This window comes from Felis catus, chromosome C2 (genome assembly GCF_018350175.1).
Source record: "Felis catus isolate Fca126 chromosome C2, F.catus_Fca126_mat1.0, whole genome shotgun sequence".
Lineage (NCBI taxonomy): Eukaryota > Metazoa > Chordata > Mammalia > Carnivora > Felidae > Felis > Felis catus.
Window position 1 is genome coordinate 130,032,109 of NC_058376.1, and position 18,024 is coordinate 130,050,132.

General features: G+C 37.5%; 1 protein-coding gene across 2 annotated transcripts in view; it reads right to left on the minus strand.

Moving 5' to 3' along the window:
* DNAJC13 (DnaJ heat shock protein family (Hsp40) member C13) overlaps positions 1–18,024 on the minus strand; it is a 125,935-nt gene that overhangs the window by 94,667 nt on the left and 13,244 nt on the right. For both annotated transcript variants that reach the window (XM_023260560.2, XM_023260561.2), the window contains exon 2: positions 12,364–12,444. In XM_023260560.2, the coding sequence (XP_023116328.1) occupies positions 12,364–12,431 (68 nt within the window). In that variant the 5' untranslated portion in view covers positions 12,432–12,444. The remainder of the gene's footprint in view (positions 1–12,363; positions 12,445–18,024) is intronic.

Below are 18,024 nucleotides of genomic sequence, written 5' to 3' on the forward strand. Positions count from 1 at the left end.
ACAGTACTTGCAAACTTAAGATTTTTTTCCTATCTTTTACTAAGTCATTAGTACCCTAAGTCATGAAGAATAGACAAAGATTCCCTAAGTTCAGGGAGGTACAGGTCTTCATTGTCTTTGAAACTAACTTCTCACATAAGACCCAGGACTGCATACAGCACATGCTCAGTGCTTACCAAATAGCTAAATAGGCCAATCCATCTAATAATACATAAACACGCATTCAAATCTATGACCTAATTTACTCTTGCCTTTAAAACAGAATAGCAACTACTTTCACACCAGGTTTTACTCATTTCATAATCACTATAATATCAGGAAATGACTGAGGTCTTTATTTTTATGAAAGAAAATATTCCCATTTTATTTGCTATCTGCAAAAAATACCATTTATAAATTATAACTTAATTTGCTATTCTTATGGGTTTAAGATGAATTTGTTGGCTAATTCCTTAGAATTATTATAAAGCTCCTATAAAAAGTTATACAAAATCAAATAAAAAAAGGAATAAAGACTAAAATAAAAGGTATGAGAAATTTATGAAAGATGCCATATGTATATGAAGAAATGTGAAAGCAAACATCTTTTCCCCCAATTGAGAAATTAATATTCATTATTGATTTTATTTACTGCACTTGTTTCCATTTTATTCAGGAAGTGAAGGTATACACATGATTAAATGTCTATAGGGAATAGGCATTTTTTCCCCTCAAGTTTTCATAACTCATTTATTCTAATAGGACAGCTTAATAATAAATATAATTTACATTACCCATTAACTCTAATGTTATTTAGAATCAAGAAACTGATGCTATTCAAATAAATGAAAACATGTTTGGGGCAACTGCCTTATCTATGGTTCTTTTTGCTCCCATAACTGTTGGTGATAAAAATAAGAACAAGTAAAAAGGTGCTAATGACCGTGCTGACTGGAGATAAGAAAGATAATCTGTAACAAAGAAAGACCACCGAAGCAAAAGTTAGGGATGTAATCTGGTTTTGGATTGGACAGGTGATGTTCAGGGTTTTTTTAACAGACTAAACTTATATTAACTTACATTAAAATAAACACTCCTGTATTACTTAATTCCTGCAGATTAAAATGTTATTCCATTCTTAAACATTCTAGTCCTTATAAATATTGTTTTCCTCTTTGAATAACTTTTTATAACATGATTTTTTCCCTAGGGCAAGTTTTTTCTTAGCAAAAAAACCCATTAGATCAGATACTGTATTAAGTATTTCCATGGATTGACCAAATATTAAATGAGCACAAATCAGTGCTGTGTACAAGGACATGGCAGTGAATGAGGGAGTCAGCCCCTCAAAGACCCACTTTCCTCCCAATATTTTATGTATTATTAACTAATTCAGACATCTGAAATGAACTGCAAAGTAGTTAAGAGCTAAGATACTTGTCAGTCATTGTTTCAAAGTTAATTCCAGACTTGAATACTCCTAACTGGCATGTATCACTTTTGTGTAAAATTTAGGCATTTTAGGCAAACTGTGTAAAAATTAGGCATATACAATAGTGTCAACAGAAAGAGACTGCAAAAATACTGGCCACCATCATAATACTCTTCTGCACAAAAATTCATTATCATTCAACTATCTCAAACTAGAGAAAATTCAACAGTACTTTGTTTTAGTAGAGAAAAAGCTTATGTTTACTATAAAATAATGGTTGTCAAATTTCTCAAGGTCATAAAACCTTTGTGTATTACTTTTAAAGTTAAGATCTTCGGGGCACGTGGGTGGCTCAGTCGGCTGAGCGACCAACTTCGGCTCAGGTCATGATCTCATGGTTTGTGGGTTTGAACCTCGCTCTCTGCCCCTCCCCCACTCATGCTCTGTCTCTGTCTCAGAAATAAACAAACTAACATAAATAAATAAAGTTAAGATCTTCAATCCTTTCAGTAGATAGCCTATGCAATGTGCCTCAAATAAGCCAAACAGATCTAATCAGAGTTGGAAGACAGACTTTATGTTTTGGAGCCTAGTCACCATAACATACAGCTTGAACATTTACAGTACTCTGGGCAAAGTTGGCTAGTTTTAATTGTTCATTACTCGTGCAAGGGAACTAACTAACCTTCCTTAAAAGTAATTCTATTTCGCGGTGCCTGTGTGACTCAGTCTGTTAAGTGGCTGACTCTTGATCTCAGCTCAGGTCTTGATCTCAGGGTCATGAGTTCAAGCCCAGCATTGTGTTCCATGCTGGGCATGGAGCCTACTTAAAAAAAAAAAGAAAAAAAAAAGTAATTCTATTTATTTTCCAGTACTGCAGATACTGCCCATTGTTCCTTAGAATTAAGCCAATATAGACTCCCCACAAATTTCACCCTCTGGTCCAAGTTCTGTCTTTCAGCTTCACAAAGGTATAATAATTTTTGTGCCAACCAGACTTTCACTTTGAATCCTCTTCCTAAGCTGAACACCCTAGTTCCTTCGACCATTTTAAAATAAGTTTTGGCTACCAATTTCTAGGAAGCCATTAGGACACACACAGAACATAGGGTTTTTCCTTTTATTATTAAAAGCTTGAAAATCCAGTTAATTGAATTAGAATTTTAGTTCATCAAATAGTGAAACTAAGGATAACCGAAATACAACATTTCTCAAAGAGTTAGGAGATCAATGTTAAGCACTGCTAAAGGAGGAACTACAGCTTAACAGTTAAAGCCCACCAATTCTGGAGCCACAACTGCCTGAGTTCGAACACTGTCTGGATTATTCGCTTTCTATGTATCCTCTGATAATCTGCTTAACCTAAGCTTCAGTTTCCTATCTGAAAGATGTGGACAGTATATATACCTATCTCATAATATGAGAAGTAAAAGAAATAATCCGTGTGGAGTACTTGTCACTTGCTATTTATAATTGATAAATATTAGCTATTTTAACGTTTATTCTTGAGAGATAGAAAGATACAGCATGAGCAGGGGAGGGGCAGAGAGAGGGGGAGACCCAGAATCTGAAGCAGGCTACAGGCTCTGAACTGTCAGCACAGAGCCCAATGCAGGGCTCAAACTCGTAAACAGAGATCATGAACTGAGCCAAGTTCAGACATTTAACCGATGAAGCCACCCAGGCGCCCCAATATTAGCTATTCTTATTGGTATTATTCTGTTACAATAACAGGGAGGAGGGGCTCAAAACTCCAGTAGAGTCACTGAATTAGTTATAATTAGTATCATTATGTTTCCAGTAACCATGACTGCTAAATTCATAATACATAGAACAAAAATAACAGGCAAAGTGATCATTCCTATGCCTATATTACCAGTATACTCCGATTCTGGTCAAACTCCACCTGTAGGATTAAGTTCACATGAGATGGCTCATTCATATCAGAAGCTGTACTCCTCAGAAAAGAGCGAGAGGGAATGTCTCTGCAAAACCTATCCCAATAACTAAGAAACCATCCCATTTCTTTCAGAGGAAATAAAGGGCACCCCATGAAATGTAAAGATTTACGTTTCATCATGCAAGGTATTTTTTCCATTTCAGATAGAGCTATTTTTTTTAAATACTTTAATTTTTAGAGCAGTTTTAGGTTCACAGAAAGATTAAGCAGAATGTACAGAGATTTCCCAAATACTTCCTGTCCCTACCCATGCACAGCCTCCCTTGTTATCAACATCCTCCACCCACAGGAGTAGGTATATTTGTTACAATTGCTGAACCTACACTGAAACATCATTATCAACCCAAGTCCAGTTTACATTAGGGTTCCCTCTTGGTTTGTACATTCTACGGGTCTGATGAATGTGTATGACATGTATCCACCATTACAGCATCATAGAGTAGTTTCACGGCCCTAAAAACCTCCTGTGCTCCACCTTTTATCCCTCCTTACCCCCTAAACCTTAACAGCCACTCATCTTTTTACTGTCTCCAAAATTCTGCCTTTACTGCAATGTCATACAGTTAGAATTAAACAGTAGACAACCTTTTCAGACTGGCTTCTTTCACTTAAGTTTCTTCATGTCTTTCCTGGCTTGATGGCTTATTTCATTTTCACACTGAGTAATATTCATTGTCTGCATATACTACAGTTTATCCATCCTTTCACTTACCAAAGGACATCTTGGTTATTTCCAATTTCTGATAATTATGAATAAAACTGCTAGGAACATCTGTGTGCAGGCTTTTGTGTGGACATGTTTTCAACTCTTTTGAGTAAATAACTACAGAGTGTGATTGCTGGATCATATGGTAAGAGGATGCGGAGTTTTTTGGAGCATTTACTCCACTGACTTTAGAGTGAGTACTGAAAGATATGAATTTATTGCCATCATGTTGCTTGTAGAGTTGGAGTTTCTGGTGGTGTTCTCTGGTCCTTTCTAATCTTTGTTGCTTTTGATATTCATTCATGTATTCATTCATTCATTCGTTCATTCATTCATTCATCTTTTCTCCCCTCAGAGAGTTCCCCTTCAAATTTCTTGCAGGGCTGGTTTAGTGGTCACAAACTCCTTTAATTTTTGTTTGTCTGGGCAACTTTTTATCTCTCCTTCTGTTTTCAATGACAGCCTTGCTGGATAAAGAATTCTTGGCTGCATATTTCTCTGATTCAACACACTGAATATATCCTGCCACTCTTTTCTGGCCTGCCAACTTTCTGTGGATAGGTCTGCTGCAAACCTGATGTGTATTCCCTTGTAGGTTAAGGACTTCTTTTCCCTTGCTGCTTTCATGATTCTCTCCTTGCCTGAGTATTTTGTGATATGCCTTGTTGATGGTCGGTTTTTGTTGAATCTAATGGGAGTCCTCTGTGCTTCCTGGATTTTGATGTCTGTGTCTTTCCCCAGATTAGGAAAGCTTTCCGCTATGATTTGTTCACATAACCGTTCTACCCCTATTTCTCTCTCTTACTCTTCTGGGACCCCTATAATTCTGATGTTGTTCTTTTTAACGAGTCACTGATTTCTCAAATTCTTAAATCGTGCTCTTTTGCCTTAATCTCCCTCTTTTTTTCTGCTTCATTATTCTCTGTAAGTTTGTTCTCTATATCGCTGATTCTCTGTTCTGCCTCAGCCATCCTTGTGGCCGCAGCACCCATTTGAGATTGAAGCTCACTTATAGCATTTTTTATTTCATCCTGACTAGCTTTTACTTCTTTTATCTCCACAGAAAGAGATTCTAATCTATTTTCGACTCCAGCTAGTATTCTTATTATCGTGATTCTAAATTCTGGTTCAGACATCTTGCTTGTATCTGTGTTGGTTAAGTCCCTGGGTGTCGTTTCTTCCTGTTCTTTTGGGGGAATTCCTTTGTTTCATCATTTTGAAGGGAGAAAAGGAATTAATAAGGTAGGAAATATTAAAATTAAAAAAATTAAAATTAAAAAAATATTAAAATTTAAAAATTAAAACACACACATACACACACACACACACACACACAAAATAATCGAATAAATGATGTTAGATCCTAGGTGTGTTTTGGTCTGGGTGTTGAAAGTGGCTTGACAGATTAGAGAAAAAAGGGGGAAAAAATTTAAAAAAAAGGAAATCATCTGAAAATTTGAAAAAATGAATACACTGAAGTAGACGAAAATGAAATGATGGAAGTAAAACAATTTAAAACATTTACACAAAAGTAAAAAATAAAAAAATTAAAAATATTTTTAATAAAAATTTAAAATAAAAATGAAGTTTTTCTCTCTCTGTATTCAAGAAAAAGAAAACAAAAAAGAGCAAAAAAAAAAAAAAAAAAGGAAAGAAAGAAAATTGAATAGTTGGACCAGGTAATAGACTGAAATACAACTGAAATTACTTCGTTTTCCCCTAAAAGTCAAACTATGAAGCGCTTTATAGTCCATAAGCTAAGCAAGTGGTGAGACTTGTGTTCTTGAAGAGGGAGGTTGGCTCAGTTAGGCAGGGCTTAGTGTAAAGGCTCCATTCTCCACTAGATAGTGCTGCTAGCCTACGGGGGTGGACTGTTGTGGCACTTGTAGGTGCGTATATGCATGCTCAGGAGCGGTGAAAATGGGGTCACCCAGATACCCAGTCTCTAGTATCAGAACTCTGTTCTCCCCGATTAGCAATCACGCACTTATCCTTCGTTTTCAGCTTCCATCCACTCGCCGTTTCCACGCCGTCCATGACCAGGCCCCAGGCAGCACCTCCCTCCCGAGTTTTGTCTCAGATGCGGCTGCCTTCCCCAGCCCCCCCACTTCTGAGGGACTGTGGCTTTGACCCGCTCCACCCCTCTGTGAAGGGTCTCACTGAGCAACCACCAGGTGCCAGCCCGCCCCAGAAAAAGTTCATGAGACTGTAGCAGCAGCGTCTCAGGGATTATGCAAATCACAAGACACATCTAGTTTCACCCCTAACAACCTTGTTCCAGCACCAGCGAATGTGGCCGTTCTCTGGGGTCTGCTGTGCCCAGGTGGCCTTACAGCCTCTACCAAATGTCCTTCCAGCAGTGGAACTGCTTCTCCCCATGTGGCCCGAGAACCTCCCAAAGAGGATTTGGAGTTTTTTAAGAAACCATCAAACCATCTTCCAAAGTGGCTGCACCATTTTGCATTCCCACCAGCACTGGATGAGAGTTCCCTTTGCTTCATATCCTCATCAGCATTTGGTGTTCAGTGCTCTGGATTTTGGCCAATCCAATAGTTTTATAGTGGTATCTCTACATTTGCATTTCCCTGATGACTTATGATATGAAGCATTTTTTCGTATGTTTATCTGCCAACTGTATATCTCTTTGGTGAGATCCCTATTAAGTCTTTGGTTCATTTTTTTAATTAGGTTGTTTTCTTATTGGTGAATTTTAAGGATTCTTTGTGTATTTTGGATAATAGTCCTTTTTTAAATGTCTTCTACAAATATTTTCTCCCAGCTTGTCTTCACATTCTCTTGACAGGATTTTTCACAAAGCAGAAACTTTTAATTTTAATGAAGCCCAGCTTATCAATTCATTTTTTTGAATGTACTGTCACATCTTTGGTGCTGTATCTAAAAAGTCATCACCAAACACAAGAGTCATCTAGATTTTCTCCCATGTTATCTTCTAAGAGTTCTGTGTTTCACATTTAGGTCAGTGATACATTTTGGGTTAATTTTTGTGAGACGTATAAAGTGTGTACTTAGATCCTTCCCCTCCGCCTCCTTTTTGCATGTCCATGTCCACATGAACAGCATCATTTGTTAAAAAGACTCTCTTCTGCTCCTTGAAGCTAGCTTTTAATGCAACACTGTGTGTAAAATATGAAAATCTTATAAAGCAGATACATTCCTATTTGCACTTCTGGGTGAAAAATGTTCAAATCCCAGACTAACATTAAGCACAAAGAATTATATGAAGAATACACAAAAAGTGTTCAGGATGAACTCATCTGAGGTTTAGAGACTGGCAGCGTCAAGAGCCAGGATCAATAAATCAAGGGAAAAAACCCTCGGGATTTCTAGGATTATCAGAGTTGGTGACATGTGTTAATACCAGGCAGCTAAAGAGTACCTCTTCTTTTCTAGGATTCCAATTTCTACACATAAGGTATCAGAAATTTGCGATCTTCACTTTGAGTCGCCTTTCCTATTTCCTGTATCTAGTCACTGCACTGACTGTATATGAATGTCATAAGGATCTGCCATTTAATCTCATGGACTGATTACCATATATCCCAATGTATTAAAATCCCTTTCAGATACTAAAATGCCACCCTTAAATTCAGAGCATCTGCTACAATTAATATATGCAAATATCAAAGTGACCCAGAAGTAAATGCCCAAGTTTTACTTGTGATTTCCATCCAGAAAAAACAAAGAACCATATTCTGAATATCACCCTCAAGTTTCCCAAAGTGAAATCGCACTTCTGCTTTAACTGAAACATATGCATCTTCCTATCGGAAATGATGTGCTTAGGCCAAAAAGGAAACTTTGCTCTTTCATGAAAGTGCTTGTTACTCCTGAAAGCTACTCCCTCTTCCTGCTCCTTCCAGAGCAAGCATAGAATTATGTACTTTCCAAGTGGGAAAATGACAAGTGTAGGAGAAAAGGTTACTTTGCTAGCCAGGGAGACTATACTGAGTGAACAGACCTGAAGTGGTAACAACATGAGTAGTGGCTGCAAAATGAAACACATGAAAACTATTACAAAGGTAACATGAAACGGGAACAAGGGAAATATGTTAAGAGGTAAAGATGGTAATTTAGGCATACCTTAAGAAAGAAAAATATTTATTCATCTTTAGTGCTTACAGCTGCCTTTTTTGTAAAACTGACTAGCTGACTCTAAAATTCATATGGAAATGCAAGAGACCCAGAATAGCCAAATGTTGTAAGTGAAAAAAGTTGGGACCTCAAACTTCCTAGTTTTAAAACTTAATACAAAGCCACGGTAATCAAGACAGTATGGTGTTGGCATAAGGACAAGCATATACATCAATGGAACAAAACTGACAATTCATAAATAAACCTTTACATTTATGGCCAATTATTTTTGACAAGAGTGCCAAAACAATTCAATGAGGAAAGAATAATCTCTTCAACAAATGATGCTGGGACAACTGGATATCTACATGCAAAAGAATGAAGTTGGATCCCTTTTTCACACCATATACAAAAATTAACCCAAAATCAATGTTATAAAATTCTTAGGATATAGGATATGTCTTTGAGACATGGGTTAAATAATGGCTTCTTAGGACAACAAAAGCACAAACAGCAAAAGAAAAAAGATAAACTGGATCTCATCAAAATCAAAACCCTGTGCTTCAGTGGATGACTATCAAGAAAGTGAAAAGACAACCCACAAAATGAGAGAAAATACCTGCAAATCATGTATCTGATAGCAACTTGTATTCAGAACATATAATGAGCATTTATAACCCAATTAAAATGGGTAAATGATCTGAAAAGACATCTTATGAAAGATATACAAATGGCCAAGAAACATGCAAAAAAGGTATTCAATACTTTAGTCATCAGGGAAATGCAAAGTAAAACCCTAACAAGAGGGGCACCTGGGTGGCTCAGCTGGTTGAGTGTCTGAGACTCTTGATTTTGGCTCAGATCATGATCCTAGGGTCAGGGGATCAAGCCCTGTGTCGGGTTCCATGCTAAGCATGGAGCCTGCTTAAGATTTTCTCTTTCCCCCTCCTCTACTCCTCCTTTGTGCACATGCATGCATGCACACACGCTTTCCTCTCTCTAAAATAAAAATTAAAAACCTTAAAAAGTAAAATAAAAAAATAAAACCACAACAAGACACCAGTTCTCCATTAGGATTGCTAAAATAAAAAAAAGACAATGACGAATGTCGGTGAGGAAGTGGAGAAACTGGATTCCTTATACACTGATAAAATTGTAAAATGTTTCAGCCACTTTGGAAAAGCTTGGCTGTTCCTCAAAAAGTTAAATATAGAATTACCATATAGCTTTATATAACTCCATACAACACCAATTCCACTCCTAGGTATGCACCCAAGAGAACAGGAAGTACACATTCACCCATAAGGTCACACATAAACATTTATAGCAGCATTATCCATAGCAGTAAAAAAGTAGAAACAAAACAAATGTCCATCAATTGATGAATGGATAAACAAAATGTGATAAATCCATACAATTGGCACCAAAAAAAAAAAAAGGAATGAACTACTCACACCAGTTACAATATGGATGAACCTTGAAAATATTATGCTAAGTGAAAAACAAAAGAAAATATTATGCTAAGTAAAAGAAGACCGTCACAAAAGACCACATAATTTATGATGCTATTCATACAACACATGCCAAATAAGCAAATCCTATGACAGAAAGTAGATTAGTGGCTGCCAGATGCTGGAAAGATGGGAAAAGAGGAGCAACTGCTATTACAGAAGATTTTTGGGGAGGTGATGAAAGTGTTCTAAAAATGGTTAGTGGTGATGGTTCACAACTCTATTAAATATACTAAAAACCGTGGAGTGGTACACTTTTTTTTTTATTAAGTATTTATTTTTGAGAGAGAGAGAAAGAATGAGAGAGCACACAAGAGAGCACAGAGGGAGGGACAGAGGGAGGGAGGGACAGAGAAGGGGAGAAGGGGAGAAGGGGAGAAGGGGAGAAGGGGAGAAGGGGAGAGGGAGAGAAGGGGAGAGGGAGAGAAGGGGAGAGGGAGAGAAGGGGAGAGGGAGAGAAGGGGAGAGGGAGAGAAGGGGAGAGGGAGAGAAGGGGAGAGGGAGAGAAGGGGAGAGGGAGAGAAGGGGAGAGGGAGAGAAGGGGAGAGGGAGAGAAGGGGAGAGGGAGAGAAGGGGAGAGGGAGAGAAGGGGAGAGGGAGAGAAGGGGAGAGGGAGAGAAGGGGAGAGGGAGAGAAGGGGAGAGGGAGAGAAGGGGAGAGGGAGAGAAGGGGAGAGGGAGAGAAGGGGAGAGGGAGAGAAGGGGAGAGGGAGAGAAGGGGAGAGGGAGAGAAGGGGAGAGGGAGAGAAGGGGAGAGGGAGAGAAGGGGAGAGGGAGAGAAGGGGAGAGGGAGAGAAGGGGAGAGGGAGAGAAGGGGAGAGGGAGAGAAGGGGAGAGGGAGAGAAGGGGAGAGGGAGAGAAGGGGAGAGGGAGAGAAGGGGAGAGGGAGAGAAGGGGAGAGGGAGAGAAGGGGAGAGGGAGAGAAGGGGAGAGGGAGAGAAGGGGAGAGGGAGAGAAGGGGAGAGGGAGAGAAGGGGAGAGGGAGAGAAGGGGAGAGGGAGAGAAGGGGAGAGGGAGAGAAGGGGAGAGGGAGAGAAGGGGAGAGGGAGAGAAGGGGAGAGGGAGAGAAGGGGAGAGGGAGAGAAGGGGAGAGGGAGAGAAGGGGAGAAGGGGAGAGGGAGAGAAGGGGAGAGAGATCCACAAACCATGAGATCATGACCGGATGCTTAACCGACTGAGCCACCCAGGTACCCCTGAATGGGTACACTTAAAAAGGTGAATTTTATGTTATGTAAATTATATCTTAATAAAACTGTTATAAAAACAAAGTTTCAAGGTGTCAATGATGGAAGCAAGGAAACGTACTGACAACACATAAACAGTTCTCCAAATTATTACAAAAGAAAAAAAATATCTTAAGTCTTAGTCACAACTTTCCTAGAACATCAAAAAAAGTTTTTTCCGGATGATCACATTTACTGACAAGCAAAGCAAGAAGTATTACAGTAAGCTTGTTCTTTAGAATACATCAGTATGGTATAATTGTATTAAAAATAGAAGTTATATTATGATGACCAGAGCAATCTACCACTTGAGGAAAAAATAAAAATCATCCCAATATACAATTTTTTTAAGGCTAATTCAAAGAATTAAAGAGACTCACACTACCTTGGATATCTCAATTTTCTACCTTTGCTCAATGAAATTAAATGAAGAGAAAATTTCAAGACAGATATTCTACAAGTATAACCGTTATGCTCCCTAATTTAGGAGCTCCTACAATTGAACTACTAAAAGGAAACAAAATTAAACATTCTAATCTTTCAAAATTAGTCAGTTTGCTAATGCAAACCAGAAACACTACAGAATCACATGTTGCACCACTCTAAGTTACTACACTATTACCTAAAAAATGAAAAGTTCAGAAAAAGAACTAAAGGTATTGGCTTTGTGAACATGGCACGTTTTATGAGGCCTGATTTGAAATAAGGTGGTCACCTATTCATCACAGTGTGGGACACTCATTATACTTATTACTACTTAAAAGGGCTAGAGAGGAAACTTTTTTGGTGATGGTCAACAGGTGCCATTCACTGAATACTCAATTTATTTAAGTCATAATTTTAAAACCTTCACACCCTCCATGTCACTTCATTTAATCCTTACAGCAATGTGAGGGGTAGGAATTACCACTCATTTCACAAAAAAGAAACAGAAACATCAACATCTTGGCTTGACCAGGCAAGCTACTAAAAAATGTCACTGCCTCTCTCAAGGAAAAGGTAAGATCAAATCCAATTTTCAAAATTCATTATAGGCGTAAAGAAAGGTTACAAAAGCACTACTAGCATATTCTCTCTTGACAGTCAAATGGACATGAAAATAGAGCGATCACACACAGGCTATAAAGTTGTGAAGTTAATACTCTGCCACTACCATATAATTAACTGACAGCATCTAAGGAGGTAGATAGATGGTCTGTTTTCCTTTTAACTGGTACTTTTAATTCTTACCAATTTCTTCCCAACACAGAAGCAGAAAACCAGATATGTCAAGAGAAAAAAAGAACAATAATGTATTCTATAAGTGTAGCATTTGCATTTAAAATATGCACATATATTTTTCAGAAGAGAAGGACTAAATGGCATAACTGAGCTGTGTGGTACTACTCAAGATATTGAAAGTTATGTTTAAAATGATACTTCATAGATGCACAGAAAAATAAAACCAACAGAAATACTTACTTTCCTCTCCATGAATGTTTTGTTGTGTAGAAACATGCCAAATCCTTATTTTCCCTAATCATGTTCATTTTGTGCTGAAACCTAGAAGATAAAAATATGGCTGAATTTAGTACGGTTATCCCTCGAGTTTTTCCTGAATCTCACATACCATACTGTCAAAGCCTGCCATATGGTACTAATTTTAAGGCACAACTTATTCTACAAGTCCATAAGGTTTAAAGGGACAGGTACTGGTCTGTTCCCCTCTGTCACACACTTTAGCACACCATATTGTGACTGTCTGCTCCCCTCCACTACACTGGGTTTCTTAAGGACAAAAATTGCCCTCAACATCCCAAGAATAGAGAATCTAATAAAAAATGTTAAAGTAAATGAATCTTTAAATCTCACATTACCAAACAATGCCTTGGCACAATACAAGCACCTAAAAATGTGTGCCAGGTGTCCAATCAATTCCAAAAAGTTTTTGCTGAGCTAAGTGCCAGCCATTCTGCTATCATTGTCACTTTAAAGGAGACCCACTCTAAATACGATTTAAGTTAAAAATAACATTTTCATTAAAGAAGTAATCCATGTCCATAGTAAAAACAAAACAAAAACAAAAAACCTAAAGTGCTCATAAAGTAAATCCTAGCATCCAAAGCTAATCATCCTAGCCTCCCTTCTAATTAGAATAGGGTTTTTTAAACAAAATTGTGATTGTCAATTGTACTGCTTAAGCCTGTTTTCACACAATAACCTTCTTCTATGGAATTAAAATTTTTAAAGTCTACATGCTATTCCATTGTATGAATTTAGTATAACAATGCTACTCAAAGTGTAACTGCAAACATCAAGCCAAGTACAGAAACTGACAGTTAAGGGTTTAGAAACTTTTATAGCAATTTGGTGTGTGGACTCCTCTGGCTGAAGAGTTACATAGACCAAACAGTTCAGGACTCTCAAACTTGTGTGATAAACCACACGGTAATAGCTTCCTACCAGCCATATGCACAGGGACCATGTTACATGCAATATTTAAAAATTAGTTTATTGACCATAACCCAGAAGTATATAAAATCCAGACTCTACTTATTTCATGAGAAAATTTAAATTTAGCTAATTGTACAGGATAAGTCGGTAGAATTGTTAACTAATGAAAGGCTGATAAATTTTGAAAATGCTACATAATTTGCTTCATACTGCATAAAAGTTAAAAATGAACATGGTCAGGCACCTCGATGGCTTGGTCAGTTAAGCGTCTGGCTCTTGATTTCGGCTCTGGTCATGATCTCACAGTTTGTGGGTTTGAGCTCCATGTCGGGCTCTGAGCTGAGAGTGGGGAGCCTGTAGGATTCTCCCTCCCTCTCTCTCTGCTCCCCTCTGCTTGCTCTCTCTCAAAATAAATAAATAAACTTTTTAAAAAATGAATATGGTCATTTATTTCATCTTTTGTGACTTGACTATCTCTCCTTACCTTTAATTAGAAAGGCATTTTTAAAAAAATTAAAAATACTGGATACATACCAAAGTGTCAATGCACACTGAATCATTAGAATCATGGTTCACTTCAACTCCCTTTATATCTTTATACACTGGTCTAATGTGTTTTTTTTTTTAATCAGCAAGTATTATTTTCATAATTTTAACAAAACCGTTTTCATTCAAAAACATTTTTGCAATAGCTTTTTGAGATATAATTCACACACCATAAAATTCACCCTTTTTAAGTGTACAAGTCAGGGGTTTTTAGTATATTCAGAGTTCTACAACCAAGGCTGTTTTTAGAACATTTTTATCACCCCAAAAAGAAACCCTGTTAGCAGTTAGCAGTCACTTCTCATTTCCACTCACTCCCAGCACCTGGCAACCACTAATCTACCTTTTGTCACTATGACTTTGCCTATTTTAAACATCTCATATAAATGTAACCATACAAAATGCAGTCTCTGTGACTGCCTTCTTTCATCTAGCATGACATTTTCAAAGTTCATCCACATTCTGGCATGGATTAGTCTCCTATTGTAGAGATATACCACATTTTGTTTATTCATCAGTTGATGGACAGTTGTGTTGTTTCTACTTTTTGACTATTATGAATCATGCTGCTATGAACATTTGTGTGAACAGTTATTTCTCTTGTGTACATATACCTGCAGGGCAAAAACATTTTAAAAGACACCTCTATTTTGAAACTGCTTTCTTCACTCCTACTACTTGCTTTTGTATTAGCAAACTGGCAAGGTCCTCTACATTCTATGCAGGACACTCTGCCTCTAGATACCTGTATGGCTCACACCTCCTTCCAATCTGTGTGCTAATGTCAGTTTTGTTTTGCTTTTTTTTTTTTTTTTTTTTTTTTAAGAGAGAGAGGGTGTGCACACCTGCATGCAAGCAGGGCAGGGGCAGAAGGAGAGGAAGGGAGAGACAGAGAGAAAAATCTCAAGTAAGCTCCACACCCAGCACAGGGCTCTATCTCATGACCATGAGGATCATGACCGGAATTGAAATCAAGAGTTGGATGCTCAACTGACTGAGCCACCCAGGTGCCCCAGATGTCAATTCTATAATAAAGCCTACCCTAACCATCCTGTTATAAATTATAATCATTCTCCTCATTTCACACTTTAAATCCTTCTGATTCCTGTTCATTTTTCCTCTATGGCAACTTTAATAGTCTAATATGCAACTTATTAAATTTATTATTTAATCCTGCTACCATATCCAGACAGAAGCGTTTTTGTGTGTTAAGCTCATTACACACATATACACACATACACATATGTGTGTGTATATATGTATGTATATATGTGTGTGTATATATATATACATATGTGTGTGTGTGTGTGTATATATATATATATATATATATATGTATATATATATATATAAAAACCTCAGAGCCTGTAAGAGTGCCTGACACAAAACAGGTTCTCATTAAGTATTTGAGTGAATGAATGACATACAGCAACCCCGTGGGAAACTCTGATATCCATTTCAAGTTGATGTTCTAACAAGTACTCCTAAATAAAGTTTTGCCAAACCTGCAAAAGCATCAACTCATGCTCTGAGGAATCAGAGAATCACAAGTAACAGCAAGGTTAGGGAAACCTTTACTGTTACCAGAGAGGAAATTACAGTCAACTGACATCTTCCTACTAGTGTGTATGGAGACAGCTAAATATAGTCCTGACAGTTGGTGTGTTTTGTTGGTTTTTTCCTGCATCGTGTATCTGAGATGAAACAGCCAACGAAGACTTAGTAAACCAGCAAACATTTCCTCAGCCTTCTAAATCATTTGCAGTAAATGATACTGATGAAAAAAAACTCAGGATCTCCGATAAAGTACCAAAATAGTGAAAAATACAGGTCTAGAGATATTCTCTTTCCCTTATACACTACGACTGAAGACTGGAATAAGGAAATAAAAAAGAAGACAGAAAAGATGATGGCTGATATTAAAGAGTGGAGTTTGGATTCCTAGAGTCCTAAGTTAAGATATCTGAATGTCAGACTCTGTACCAAGGACCTATCTTAGGAAAAGTGACAAAAAAAAATGTATTTGAGTGAAGGGTGACTGATATCATTAAGGGACTTTAAATTTAAAATGGAAGTGAGAGAAAAATAATAGACTTTAAAATGATAACCCCCAATGCCTGGGTGGCTCAGTTGGTTAAGCATCCAACTTTGGCTCAAGTCAAGATCTCATGATTTGTGAATTCGAACCTTGCATGGGGCTCTGTGCTGACAGCTTGGAGCCTGAAGCCTGGAGCCTGCTTCGGATTCTGTGTCTCCCTCACTCTCTGCCCCTCCCCCACTCATTCTTTCTTTCTCTCTCAAAAATAAACACTAAAAAAATTTTTAATGAAAGGGGTGCCTAGGTGGCTCAGTAAGTTGAGCATCCAACTTTGGCTGAAGTCATAATCTCATGGCTCATGAGTTTGAGCCTCACGTGGGCCTGTGCTGACAGCTTGGGGCCTAGAGCCTAGAGCCTGCTTTGGATTCTGTGTATGTCTCTCTCTCTCTCTGCCTCCCCCACTCGTGCTCTCTCAAAAATAAACAAAAACATAAAAATTTTTAATAAAAAAAAAAAATGACAGCCCCCCCCCCCCAAAAAAAAAACTCAGAGCATGACCCAGAAAAAAAAAAACAAGCAACAAAAAAACCTTAAGAATGATTTCATAAGTATTGCTGACTTGGGGGGAATATGTAACTCAAACAGATCTTTTAGGAGAGGAATTAAAACAAGTTTACATCAAGAAGGTTTATCTACAACTTTCTGGAGACATATGAACTTGATAGTGATGAAAGTGATGAGATACCTAAGTAGTCAACTCAATCCAGAGAGTTCTTAGGTTAGGATAGATGAAAGGAAAAAGGGAGAAAAGACCTAACATATTAATATAAAAGTAAATTACTGGAAGATATACAAATGGCCAACAGGTATATGAAAAGATGTTCAATGTCACTATCAGAGAAATGCAACTCAAAAGTATGAGATTTCAATTCACACCTGTTACAATGGCTATTATCAGAACAAACTCCACAGACAATTTTAGCAAGGATGTAAAGAAACTGAACTTTTATACACTGTTGGTGGAAATGTAAAATGGTGTAGGCAGTATGAAAAATAGTATGGAAGTTTCTAAAAAATTAAAAATAGAACTACCAAAGGACCCATGATTCAAACTTCCAGGTATTTATCCAAAAGAACTGAAATTAAAATTAGCATCTTGAAGAGCCAACACTCCCATGTTCATTGTAGCATTACTTGTAAAAGCCAAGATGTGGAAACAACCTTAAGTCTATCAACAGGTGAATGGATGAAGAAAATGTGGCATACACAAACAATGGGATATTATTCAGCCTTGAAAAAGAAGGAAATCCTGCAATATATGACATGAGTGAATTCTGGGGGACATTATGCTAAGTGAAGTCAGTCACAGCAGGACAAATACTGCATGACTCCACGCAGTATCATGAGTTATCTAAACTAGTCAAATTCTTAGACACAACCAGGAAATGGAGTGTGAGAGAAATGGGGAGGTGCTAATCAATGGGTATAAAGTTTCAGTTATGCGAGATGATTAAATTCTAGAGATCTGCTGTACAGCATGGTGCCTACAGTTAACAATACAGTACCATACACTTAGAAATCTGTTATGAGGACGGATCTCATGTTAAGTGTTCTTACCACGATAAAATTTAAGAAAATTTTAAACTACTGATCACCTGACCTGACAGAAGAAATACTGATGTAGATAACTATGCTGACAGAAAAATACAATGTAAGATTTTAAAAGTACTCATCTCTCTGGACGTCAGAAGTTCCTATGGCCAAAATCAGCACACCTGACCATTATCTCTAATATTTTAGGAAGCAATAAGTGATAACTGCTTTAATCCTGAGTAACAACCACCAAAAAAGGCTAGTAAAATGAAGCGCCCTTTATAAAAGATAATTACTCTCTTTCTCTAAAAAGCTTGCTTTAGCCATGTTAAATATATATAGGCAGAGGTATATCTAAGAGGTAAGAGAGGGAGGAGACACTCACCTAAGTAGCCAAGTCAACCCCAGAAATAATGGAATAATTCAATGCTATTTATTACTAATGTCTGCATAGCCTCATAATGGAAATCAGGATAATGCTTTTCTGAGCCCTCAGTAAAGGTTATACTGAA